Consider the following 13,715-nt stretch of genomic DNA (forward strand, 5'->3'; position numbering starts at 1 on the left):
CAAATATGTGCCTTAATTTAGCCTGGGATTGTGGGATGGAAACCCTCAGTTGCTGTTCTCAATAGATGGGTTCATCTCACTAGCACAATGACATCTGATTTTGAAATATCTTGACCCCTCAAAGTATAACCAAGGAGGCCTAGGAAGGTCCAAAGGAAGATGGTTACTTCAAAGGCAGAATAAAAAAGTGTCTGAGAACTGCAAGTGTGTATCTGTTTTTTACCAAATATGTTTATTGAACACAAGCGGATATATGTATCTGCATCCCCCAGTATGCTTGGTATAGCAATAATGGCAGTAGCTGCAACCTCTGGGCCTACCTCTGTTATTAGGAACTAATCACAACTCAAGCAGGAAGCTAGCCTGACAAGGAGTCCTACATTTTCTTGTCACAGTCTTCCAACCCACGGACCTTCATTTGAAACAGGTGCTTATTGAATCAGAGAACACCACTTGCTAGCACAGTATGCTCTCCTGATGACAACCACTTTTATGCAGCACACAAGAATGGAGGAGTTCAAGGAAAGGAGAAGGTACTTTATTTACAGTTTCTTCTAGACAGATGCTGTGCTGCGTCACAGCGTGGGTCACTCGCCAATATTAAGGAATGTGGCAGAAATAAATAGGACTCGGTATAATGAAGATTATCACAAAGCAAAATGGGCACTTGCTTGTTCTATTTCCAATTTTCATGGATTTTGTTTGATCCTTTTAGTGCTGTCTCTCACTGTCATGACTGTTCTTCTTCCCAGTGTGCTCCAGGATGGCTCAATTTGTTACTTCCAGTGGGTCTACTTCCACTTCGTAGGTACTGGTAAATAACTAACTTTTATGCTGAACAACACTTACATTGCATAATATATCGATATAGGCATTCCTTGAACATGACACACTGAACAAAATCTTTGACATGCTAAATAATACCCAGATCAGCAAAGCAAAGTTTATTTTTTAAACACTGTAATCAGTCACCATTTGCTCAGTGGGTGTGCTACTAATGGAAAAGGTCCTAGAAAATGCCCCATTGAGCTGTCTCTGAAATGTCACCTAAATATGTTGAGTTAAACAGAAATGCTACTCTTAGACTAACTACAGATTACATTATTTCAATCGCTTCTGGGGTTTTAAAGGCTGCCATGTTAGGTGTCCACTTAAAGCATCTAAAATAGTGTTTAATGTCTTCCAATTGTTGTAAAAAAAAAAATGATGGAGTCCGCCTAAGTCGTATATGTGGTACGTCATTTGTCATACTTTGTCACAGTGTTGTTTTTTTGGCTGCGTTGTACAAGAGTTTCATTAGCAGCCAGATAACCTTACTAGAGAAAGCGCAGATTAATTCCCATGGAACACATCATGCCATTTTCTCAGTGCCCTGCTACTTTGGTAGCAGTGGAACAAAACATTATTCAAGGATAATTTGTGTTTATTAATATGAAAGACTTACATAGGAGCCCTTAAGATCTGAGGCTGCTTGCTGGTACGCTGGCATCATCCTCTTGCACACACCACACCCTGATCGAAAGAAAGAACAGAGACAGAAGATGAATCAATACATATGCACATCACCTGCCTTTCCATTGCAAGAGCAAAAATGCAACAACACCATATGCCAGTGCTTGCAGAAACAGTACTCAGACACCTGTGAGCACTAAAACACACCAAAAATCTTGATCAATACACAAAATAATAATTTTTAAAAAAATCACATTCTAAGCCACCATTTTGATCATTAAATACATAATTAAAAATTGGAGATGGGGGTCTCATGGTGAGACGGATTCTAAACGTAATGGAAAGAATAATTTTGTTCTTCAGTACGTTCGCCATGGCATCAGGACTGAATGTTATTAAGCACAATATAAAGTTCATTGGTCAAATTCATTAAGTATAAATATAAAGTATATTGGTCAAAAACAGGCAACGTCCCGGCATCCTGGAAAGGCTCAATAATCCACCCCATATACAAGGGTGGGAGCGTGCTCTCCCCAAGCAACTACAGACTAATCGCTCTTTTAGACGTTGACCTCAAGTACTTTTCCTGCTGTGTGCTAAAACACCTAGAAGCCTGGATTACAGATAACAATATTCTACCCTTTAATCAAACCGGGTTCACCAAGCACCAAGGAACATTAACAAATCTTATGGGGCTAGGCTTGATCATAAACAGAGCAAAAGCAAAGGGAACTCCAACCTATTTATGTTTTGTTGACTTTAAAGCTGCTTTTGACCGTGTCTCCCGCAGTAAATTGTGGGCCAAATTACTACAGTGGGGGCTGCCACATTCTATTTTAAATGCCATCAAAATGATATACTCTGATACTTGGGTGAAGGTTAAATTGGGAGAAGGCTCTCACCTATCCTTGGCAGTCAAAACAACAGTGGGGGTGAAGCAAGGCTGTGTATTGGCCCCAACACTCTTCAACCTGTACAGAGCAGATCTCCCCAACAAGTTAAATGGTCACTCATCCCACTCTCCCTCACTGGGCGGTCAACAAGTATCCAACCTACTATATGCAGATGACCTACTACTAATCAGTAATACCAGAATAGGCATGCAGAAATTGTTAAAGGCATTAGAAGAATACTCAGGTTCCAATGATTTAGAAATTAATCATAAAAAATCTAAAGTGATTACCTTAAACCGCGGGCCATCCACCCGAGGTAAATGGCATATGAATGGGAAAACCCTAGAGGAAGTAACATCATACAGATACCTAGGATTGGTGGTGGATGCTAGAGGTAATTACACGGCACAAAAGGAAGCAATAAAAAAACAAGACGTAGGCTCTTATTTACGCCTTTTGCAAGCTAGCGAATTCAATCTGTGGTCATGCTCTGAACCCATTAACAGCCGTAATGAGAGCGAAGCTACTTCCAGCTATCACCTATGGCACCGAAATAATGAGGGGGACCGAAGTAGGTCTTCTGGATAAGCTTCTGATAAAAACCTATAAGCGCGTTTTTCGTCTACCTGGGCGTGCATCGCCAGCCCAGGCCAGACTGGAATTCATGCTGGTCAAACAGTCGTTAGCCTGACCAGCGGCATACATTAAATGCTGCTACAAATTAAGCCGCGCTTCAAAAGGATCTTTGGCCAATCTAGTCTGGCAGGAAATTATCCTAGAAAGAGGGAACTCCAACTACATAAGATACCTAGAATTAAGTAAGAGTCTTTTGAACTTAGATGAGGTATGGAACAGGTCTCCACCCATCCCCATTTTCAATAAAGCGAGTAAATTACAGAGCTGGCTAGAAGATAAGATCTCATTGACCAAAAAAGAGCATAGTTGGTTGATCCTTAACTCCTACAAAACATTTAAAGAATCACCACTTATGGCTGGCTCCTACTCACGGAAAATCAAGCAATCCTTTCTCAGACTTAGGCTAGGTGAAGTCCCTACTTTAGACCTCATGCCAAAATGGAAGGAGCGGCAAGTAGACTCCCAGGAGTGCCGTCTGTCATCTAGCAGATGAAAACTTGATGCATGTGGTCTGCATCTGTCCAGCCCTGGCGGCCAAAAGGAGACTCTAGCTGAAAAAAGAATTTAACGGTTCAAAAATTAGATCCTGAAGACAAGCACTAATTGCAGCGTTTAACCCTCGAAACACAATATTGAACATTAGACTGGTTCAATTTTTAGAAATTTTCACTCGTAAAACCACAGCCTCTCGAAATAACCAAGACAGAGGGAGGACGGAAACAATAGCGAAATCCCTATAACCCGCTTTGAACATCTTAAAGAAGGGAAGGCTCCTAGGTAGTCCACAGGGTTGCTTAGCTTGTGTCGTAATAAAGTCCGGTATCAACAATCAGACTTAAGTAGGGGCAAATAAAATTGATAGAAGGCCTCTTCCCACTTTGTCCTATTTTTACCAATGCTTCATTGGTCTGCTACTGTTCTCCTTAAATTTCTTGGTGGAAGGACATTTCATATAATTTTTCATTTTAAACACAGGATTTTATTTGGCGCTGTATTTATCTTCCCACAATAAGATTGTTCTGTTGCCCCATTATTAATATCTATAGCACTAGTATGTTCTTTTCTTAAAATCTTTCTGTGGAAGAAAAACTCACTAACCATTTCACCCTAAGCTGAAGAACTGTATTTGCCTTTTTGCACTAAAATTGTTCTGTTAAATGGTTATGTGGAAGGAAAGTTTTATGGTTTTAATTAACTAATAAACCTGTGTTTTACTTACTTACTCATTGGTCAAATGACTTGTAGAGGAGTTGGTCACTCACCTGTTATAGGTTCGTTTTAAAGCCATAACCCTTCCACACATGAGCAAAAGCCGCTGACGCCTTCTGTTTGGTAGAGTCAAAAAGTGGGGCTTTCCCAGCCCCCTTAGGATCCTACTTTCACAATGCATTTGCTTCAGGACCGTAACAAACAGAGCACCTTAGGATACTAATTGTAACAGAGAGATGCCACACAGACAGAGAGCATAAGACTAGCAACACAACACGCCCAGTCCTCTCTGCCCCAACACGTGTTGGGATCAAAAGCATGAGGGCCGCAATAAGTGATGGTTAATGCGGCTCAAACAGTCGGAACCCATACAGCTGAAAACAGAAATGCGGCCACAATTAAAGTTCAGGGGCGAATCAGTGCAATCTCTTGCCAGAGGAAATAAAATCTAAGGTGCGTGACCCCAGAAGTTTTGATTCAATGCCCAGATCAGCACAAAAAAATATGGAAAATAACACTTTCAGTCATTTTTAGGTTAAGCCTAGACAGCGCTTGCGCTGTCACTTAGCGACCTGTTGTGTATGCTTTGTGGAGTTCAACTCCATCCATTGCTTATGTCAGGGTCCTTTAAAAATACTTTCTTTCTAATGGGCAATCCTTCCTCTTTGTCCCTCCTTTTGGACTTTCATTTACATCCAGGGAGGAGGGGCCAACTTATGTATTTTTGCACTTCTTTCTTGGAGAGACTATTTTATTATTTCTTCCTTGCTTATTTCTTTGGACACAGCTCGCAGTGTCGTCCCCCACCACCTCCCGCTCATCGCTGCTTTTCCTGTTCGTGTCAGTGCCTGTCGCAATTCAGTTAGTCTCACTGTGCGACGCCATCACCCCACTACCTCCTGCCCGTCTTTTTATTTGGTATTTATATGTTAGCGCTGTGATTTTTCAATTTTGCCTCTGATCGTGCTTTTAAGAGTTGTTGGCTGTAAAATCCCAATCTAATTTTTAATCCCTCTGGTGCTAACACTGCCGGGAGGCGGACCTGAGCCCCTGCAAGCCTTTGGCAATGGGAGCCACTGCAGCCATCGCCTCTGCTGAGGCACCTCTCCTCGCCCGCCCTCTTCATGATCAGGCTCCTCAAGCAGCAGCATGTGGATCCAAGCACCGGCACGCCATGAGAGCTGCTGCATCCACCGCTGCTGCTGAGGTGCCTCTCCTCACCCACCTTCTTTATAAGTATGCTCCCTCAGTGGCAGCATGGCCAAGCAGTATGACTTTGGACTTCCAGAACCATGTTTCTCTTATGATAATTTCATTGTAAAATCAGAACTGGATGTCAATTTGGAACAAAAACCATAAAATAATTGGCTGGGTTGAATGCTACTAAAAACAGCATTTCCCTTGCGAAAGGTTCAAGTGTGACCTTGTTTTTACTTGGTGTGTTTCCCTTTATTAGTGCCGCACTCTGTGCTTTATCTTGATCAGTGCAGCTCGCCGCGCTTTATCTTTAAATATGGCCTCTGCCTGCCCGCCTTTGTTTTGTTCTGCAAGACACGGCTTGTTCATTCTCCCTGCCCTTTCCCTTTCCAGAGGTAGGCCTGCGATCCTGTCTGCATGGGCACAGTGACAAGCTTCTGGGGAGCTGTCGCCGCTGTCCCTTCTTGACATCAGTGGAAGTGGAATTAAAAGCCTCGTCCGCCATCCACGGCTCTTGCTGAGGAATTGTTGATACGGAATTGCTTTGGAGAAGCCGGCACAGAGTAAGAACAAAGGCACAGGCTGGGCTATTTTTCTCTTCCCAGGGTACAATGGCTGGCCTTTCTCCCTGTGTGCTGACTGCTAAGGACATAGGCTGAGGGCCGAGGGAAAGGTAAGCAACTAGCTGTTAATGTCTGTCAAGCTGAGGCATGTACAGGATGTGCTCAAACAGATAACGTAGCTTTAAAGAAAATACAATTCTTTCTAAAGAAAGGCATTAAGGTCGGGAAGCACTAGGTTTATCTCTAGGCTATGTGGCGTTACATTGTTAATGAAAGTGCTAATAAAAACACCAAGTGGCCCTACAAAGATTCCTTTTTAGGAGGATTGAACTAAAATTAAGACATTTAAGCTATAAATTACATGTCTACTGTGCACAGATATTTTATTTCTGGTCATTGGCCCGAAGCAGACATTTCACTGGCACAGAGTACGTCGCTTTGTTTACCCCCATCTCCACTCCTAGTAGTTCTGACATGCGCATGCATGTTTCCTTTCAGCCAGTAACACATTAGGAATTAGGACATGATGCTCTGGCTCTGCTTGTTTTAATTAGGATTTAACTATAGTTCAAAGAGCTTCATCCCCAACCCTACTGGTCTTTTAGGAGCTGCAGATTATTAAATATAACAACTTCAAAAGTGTTTATTTTTTGCCTAGCCCAACCATCTGGCTAGAGGCACCGTTTTTGTTCACCACTTCACTCCCATATAAGTTATGGCTTTGTTCCTTGCTTATCCAGCAGTTTATAACCAATAGCTACTCACATAGGTTATTCTTGTACAAAACATTAGTTCCCCAGCTCTATCCACTTTTTACAGCACAGTTTGTTGCAAATTTAGCTAAATGCTGCATACATAGTAATATGGTTTATTCTGCATGAGCATGTTCCAAATTGTATTTATGGTATCTTGCTGCTAGTTGGGACTCCGTGCACGTCATGCTACGTTTTTGTCTTCCTAAGCCTAGATTGATTTCAGTATTGAACAAACACATGCACCTACAGCGCTGTGTTTGCATGGGACTTATAGCATTTTCATGTGCTATAAAATGTATGTGGCCCTACTGGCCGTTCAGGAGGAGTGTATTCTTATACATAACTGACGGAAGTACTATCCCGCTTACAATTCACTAATTTTGACTCACTTTACTTGCCCTTGCCAAATGCAATGCTACACAATTCCACTTCACACCACATAATTCCACTTCACAACACAATTCCACTACACACCACATACATCCAATACACACCACAAAAGTTCATATCATGCCATATGATTCCTCATCATGCCATACAATGCAACACCATGCCACATGATTCAACTCCACTCAATGCCACTCCACGACACATAATACCACTCCACATAATTACACTCCATGACACACAATCCCAACTCAACATAATTCCACTACACTCAATAACGCTTGATTCCTATCCACATAATTCCACTACACATAACTCGGCTCAGTGCCACACAATTCAAAGCCACACAATTCCACCCAAACCCACATAATTCCACTCCACACCACATACTTGCAATCCACACAATATAATTCAACATCATTACACTTAATTCCAATCCGTGCCACTCCACACAATGCCATTCCACATAAATCCACACCATACAACAACTACACTCCATATAATTCCACTCTGCACCATGCCAGCTCTATCGGCTTTTTACAGAACGATTTGTTTTAAATTTATTGAAACGCTGCACCCATTTAATCTGATTTATTCTGCAGCAGCATGATCCATTTTCTACTTATGGTGCCTTGTTGCTAGCTTTGATACGGTGCTCATGTCCTCCTGCGTTTTTTATTCCTAAGAGTGTCAAATTGGCTATCAATTTACCAGTACTTATATACTAAGACACAGACACCAGCTTTATGTTATTTATCCATCCATTTGTACGCTCGTCCTTCAACCCACCCTTCTGTCCTTCCAACATCCACTTCCATCCATATGTCCACTTATTGCCCTTCCAACAAATACCTCCATATGTCAGTCCATCTATTCTCACACTGTCCTTCAGATTCCCAAATCCCTCCACTAGTTCAGCTACTCACTGACCTTCCATCAACCATCTACATACAACCACCATGTACCCACGCACTGTCTTTCCAACACCCATCTCTGAAAGTTCATCTATTTCCCATAGATGTATAATTTGCAAATATAAATATGCACCTGAAGGGTATTAAACATAAATGGCACGCGTGCACTGTATTTGATAGATAATATAAATTTAAATACATATATCCATAATGTAACTAAACACACACACACACGCAGACGTCCAGTGTTGTTTAGTGAATTTTGGAGCCAGCACTACAACCTTTTCAGGCTTTCACATCAGCATATTCTGTTGTTGTTGCTGTATGCTGAAGTTGGCATAACTTTCCCAGATCACATCTCAAAATCAGCATAATTTCACATCAGTTCATCCATACCTTAATATTGATGTATCTTTACATCAGCATATCTTGACATCAGTATATATTGGTGTATACACTTACTGATATTTATTCTAAACAACTCTCACCCCTATCTATCCATCATACTACATACATCCACTACACAAATCCACTTTAACCACACAATTTACACCACCCACAAATCCACAACTAATAAATCCAATCCAACCCACATAATTCCACACAACACCACATACATCCACTCCACTCCAAACTAAAACACGAGTAAAAGCAACACCAATAGCTGTAACTCTGGCAAATGCGGGATGTAGTGGTATTGCCAATTATTGTTAATGTGTGTTCATGAATGAAGTATAGGGACATTTGTGGCACAGTCTCTATAACATTGGTAACTTTGGTTACACATTCCCAGGGGCCTCTTCTATTTGTGTTTTTTGGACTCACATATAGATGGCTTATGTCCTGATGAGATGGGCATATACTTTGGCACCTCACAATCTGCACTATTCTCTATTCAATGCTGGTTGACTGTGAAATAAAAATGGGAATAAGATTACACAATCTTTCCGATTACAAAGAGGGGCTTCTTGGGTACATTTGTTTGAAGATGTTCGGATCGGCTGATTAACTCTTGAGGACTGCTCTTAATTTGCAAGATATTGAGCGTCAGTGCTCATAGCGCTGCTCACAAGCCGGCGGGCAGCGCTTTAAATATTAGAGCGCTGAATTCCGAGGCTGTGTAGTCTTCAACCTACCTCGTCTCTCTTTAATCCACTGTCAGACATGCCCCGCCCCTATCTGAAGTGTGCAAGTTTCTGTAATCTCCCTTTGTGGGGGAGTTTTACGAATTTCTCTTTCTCCTTCTATCCCGTTTGTGTTTTTCCCTCTGTTACTCCCGGGAAATGTCGGATGAGAGAAAATAGGTGCCGGTCTCCAAAAATGAGTGTCAGTGGCCCCACCCCGGCTCAAATTCAGTGCTGCTTACGAGTTTTGATATAGTACTGTGATAAAGAAACCCCACGGAAGCGTTATACTATATCGCTAGAAGTTACCCAGGTTGCGTGTGTTATACGCCCATTACTTTTTTATGCCGGTTTCGTCTTCTTTATAACCGTTTTTTCTCCTTTCGTCCTTATAGGTTACAAAGCTGAAATCTGATGCTGAAGTGAGAGTGGGATGCTAGAAATGGCAAAAACACTACTGCTCTATTTTGCCATCACAATGGGCAAACTATTAGTTCCCGGAGTACGGGGGTAAAGGTGGCGCTTGTTGTGTCCTGCGTCAGGGACCGCACTGCGCACGTAATTAAGACCAGGACACTCAAAATAGTTTACAGCCAGGGCGCTCGAGCCAGAGGTGCAGGCCTTCCCTCTATGTGCTGTTCCTTCTCGGACCTCACCTCCGTCCCGGTCCCACTTTTATTAACTCTCGCATGTGACCCGTGGGCCACACCAATGTATCCTTAAGGATGGGGGTTGCCTGTGCAACACCCTTATCTATTGCGTCCCTATGGTAGTGGCCGCGCTCCCGTTACTTCACGGGCGCGACACTACAACCCTCCCAAAATTACACAAACAAAATCATAAGTAAATTACATACGAGATATAGAATTTGCAGCATTAATTAACTTATACCAGGAAATCACACAGCTTTGTGGAGGGCGCTGGGTTACTTCTTAGGTGATATCTCGACTGGCACGGTCTTCCTTTAGATGACCCCATCTCACTGGGGTTTGTGACTGAGTCACTATCGAGTCTCTGTAGTACGCTTTCAGTGTTTGGGTTCGGGCTAGTCAGATCAATCTGGGGCTCATAGTCCTCCCCGAATTCCTCCACTTCTGTCGCCGGGATGTTTTGTTCTAGGTCAGCACCGGGTGACTCTCTTGGAGAGTGAAATCTCTTGAACCAGGATATGTTCTGCGCAATTTTTTCAGATACTCTTTTTGCCCCCACAAGTGAACCCTGGCGCTTAGTGACTGTCCATGGTTTGTCCTCGAATGGCAGACGGAACTTCCTCCCTGGGAATCTGTCTCGGACTACTACAGAGTCTCCAACTCGAATATCCGATGGACATGCTTTCCTGTGACGGCTCGCCAAGTCATTTGATCGTTTCCTTTTGTCGTATTTCTTCCCTTCATTGACAGGGGCGTGCTTCCACGATTCATGATGCGGTATGACATCGGTCACTACTCGACACATTGACAGGTGACCAGGAGCTACTCCGGTGGTGAAGTGGGGTGTCATTCGATAGTCGCGAGGAAAGGAATATACAGCTCTTTCTGCCGTTTCACTCTTAGCCACTGCAATCCGAACCACTTTGTTCAATGGCCTCATGAATCTTTCGACCCCTCCATTGGCTTAAGGCCATCGGTGTGCGATTTTTTTTGTGCATGACACCTAAGGATCTTAAGTACTCTGCAAACTCACTTCCATGAAATGGTCATCCGTTGTAAGTCTTAACTTCTTCCACCAATCCATGAGTGGCAAACATTTCAGGATTACTTCAGACGCTGTCAGGGTTCGGACTACTTCTACTTCTGGGTAATGAGAATAGTCATCAATCATGACCATCAGATGATCCCCCATTGGCTAAGCTTCCGAAATCAAGACTGTCTGATCCCTAAGGCTTGTGAGGTCGTTTCTCTGTCTCTATCGGGATCGGCACATTAGGCGTCCCAGTTGTTTGACACCAATGGCATGAACGTATCAACTCTTCTACCTTCTCATCCATCCTTGGGAACCATACTTTCGTCCTCAGTCTGCTTCTGGTTTTCACCATTCCTTGGTGACCAGCATGCGCGAGCTGAACTACTCGATTAGTGAGGCTGGAAGGGATCACTAACCTGTGGCCTCGGAGTAGACATCCGTCTTCACTGGTTGTCAATTCTTGTTGTACTCTGTGCAACCCTTCCATGACCATTCGTGCTTCAGGAGTGAGAGATTGCCACTGTTTCGGTCCAGCACGCCAGTTGTTGTTTTTCACCATGTGCATCGCTCTCTGGAGATTATCATCCGCTTCCGTGGCCTGTTTTATGGTGTCCATCAAGATAGGTAGAGGTTGGGATCTCTCTGCTACACACTTTACGTACTCCTCTGTCTCGAGGGCTTCACTTTCTTCGACCGGGGTGGCAGGTCTAGAGTGCCTTGAGAGATAATCTGCCGGGTTGTTTACCCCTGGGCGATATTCCACTTTGCAGTTGTACTCTTGCAACTGGAGCATCCACTTTTCAATGCGTGGAGGTGGTTTGGACGCAGTGTCTTGGAACAATGGTATTAGTGGTTTGTGGTCCGTGGTGACAACGAATGGGTGCCCATACACATACAGGTGGAAGTGTTTGCACCCCCAGTGGATGACAATCGCTTCTCGCTCAATCTGGGAATACCTTTTATCAGTATCTGTCAGCGAGCGGCTCGCGTAAGCAACAGGGACCCAGTCATCAGCCTGAACTTTCTGGAGGAGTATGGCCCCTAGCCCCGTCGGGCTGGCATCTACGGCAATGGAAGTTTCTCACTGGGGATCAAAGTATCTTAGTGTAGTGTCTGATGACAGTGCTTTTTTCGTTGCTTGAAAAGCAGTCTCTTGTTCAGGGCCCCTGGACCAGGTTGCTGTAGCTTTTGTGAGGTCTCTCAGAGGTTGGGTTAGTGACTTGAGGTTTTGTTATGAAGCGACCGCAGTAATTCACCATACCCAAGAAGCTTCTGACTCCGGTTACCGTCGTTGGGGGACGAGCGTTCTTGATGTCCGTCACTTTTCCAGGATCAATGACATTTGATGAAAAAGTATATCCAAGGAATTGTACTGTTTCTTTTAAGAACTCACACTTTTCCTTGTGCAGGGTGAGGCCTGACTCCTGAATGCGCTGGAGAACTTTTCTGAGTTGGTCATGATGTTCCTGAATGGTTTTGGCAAAGACTAGGATGTCATCGCTGACGTTAATGACACCTTTCAAGTCTCTCAGTAGCTCTTGTATAGTATTTTGGAAAACCTTTGCTGCACTTGAGATTCCAAAATTCAGTCTCATGTGGCGGCGAAGTCCAACATGGGTGGAGAAGGTTGTAATATACCTGGACTCCTCTGCCAGGACCAACGGGTGAGTTTTGAAAACCACCTTGCCTCACTTAGTTCTCCTATAAAATCGTCGATGGTGGGTGTAATGTGTCGTTCACGCTTTATACCCACATTTGGTAGTCTCATATTGAAACAAATCGTAACTTCTCCAGGTGGTTTGGGTTTTTTCGCTACCACAATCGGAGATACCCATGGTGTAGGGCCATTCACTTTCTCGATGATGCCTGCAGATTCTAGTTAGCATAATTCCCTCTCCACTAGGGGTCTGAGGTGAAACGCTATCCTTCGGTGTCTTAGAGCCACTGGTTGAACTGATCTGTCAATGTGTAGTGCGACTTCTTTATTCTTTAAACACCCTATACCTTCGAAAACATGGGCATATGACTCTAGAATGTCACTGAGGGACTCCATATATATCTCAAAGGTGAAAGTCACAATGCCTAAGGCTTCTGCAATGTGGCACCCTAGGAGAGTTCGCTGTCCTTCAGCTAAAGAGATGTATGCTTCTGTCTCTTGAGATCCATGAGCCACAGTAGCACGTAACCTCCCTTTCATTGTCAGTGGTCGCACTTGACCATATGCAAACGCTCTGACGTGTGTTGGCGTTAGAGGCGGAGGTGTGTTTAATGTTTGGTATGTCGTCTGTGCCATGATGTTAATGGACGCTCCAGTGTCCACTATGACTAGTACTGGACATCCGGCCACTTGTATTTGGCACATGGGCAATCTTTCATGTCAATGTGTAGCCATGCTAATGGTAAAGAGTGAATAAACTACTTGTATCTCTTCCTTATCATCATCCATATCACTGCCATGGTATTGTGCTTCAATAGCAGTGTTTACTGTGGTTTGGGCGGCTGTGCCTTTTGTTGACCGGCACACCTTGACAAAGTGGTTAGGTTTTCCGCACCCTACGCATTTTTTTCCTTTGGCAGGACAACTAGCAAGGGGATGGTTCATTCCTCCGCATTTTCCACATGTTCTCTTTGACTGTGGGGGCTTTTGCAACCTTGGCTTCGAGGAGGTCAGCCTCATTGCTGCCACCTGTTCCGCCTTGATTTGGGTCTGGAGGGCAGCTTCCATATGGGACGCTCTCGCCTTTGATAGTTCTTTAGTTCTTCCCATTGTGAGGATGTCCGGTAAGGAACGCCCTGACTCTTCGAGGATACGTACTCTCAGTTTAGACTATGCACATCCCTGAATAATCTGGCCTCTGATCTCGTCATTCTCATTGTGGAATGCGCACATAGCCGCAAGTTC

General features: G+C 43.6%; 1 protein-coding gene across 1 annotated transcript in view; it reads right to left on the bottom strand.

Moving 5' to 3' along the window:
• PDIA5 (protein disulfide isomerase family A member 5) overlaps positions 1-13,715 on the bottom strand; it is an 828,396-nt gene that overhangs the window by 453,258 nt on the left and 361,423 nt on the right. The window contains exon 8 of the mRNA XM_069224665.1: positions 1,445-1,512. Within this exon, the coding sequence (XP_069080766.1) occupies positions 1,445-1,512 (68 nt within the window). The remainder of the gene's footprint in view (positions 1-1,444; positions 1,513-13,715) is intronic.

The sequence above is a fragment of the Pleurodeles waltl genome, chromosome 3_1 (assembly GCF_031143425.1).
Source record: "Pleurodeles waltl isolate 20211129_DDA chromosome 3_1, aPleWal1.hap1.20221129, whole genome shotgun sequence".
Lineage (NCBI taxonomy): Eukaryota > Metazoa > Chordata > Amphibia > Caudata > Salamandridae > Pleurodeles > Pleurodeles waltl.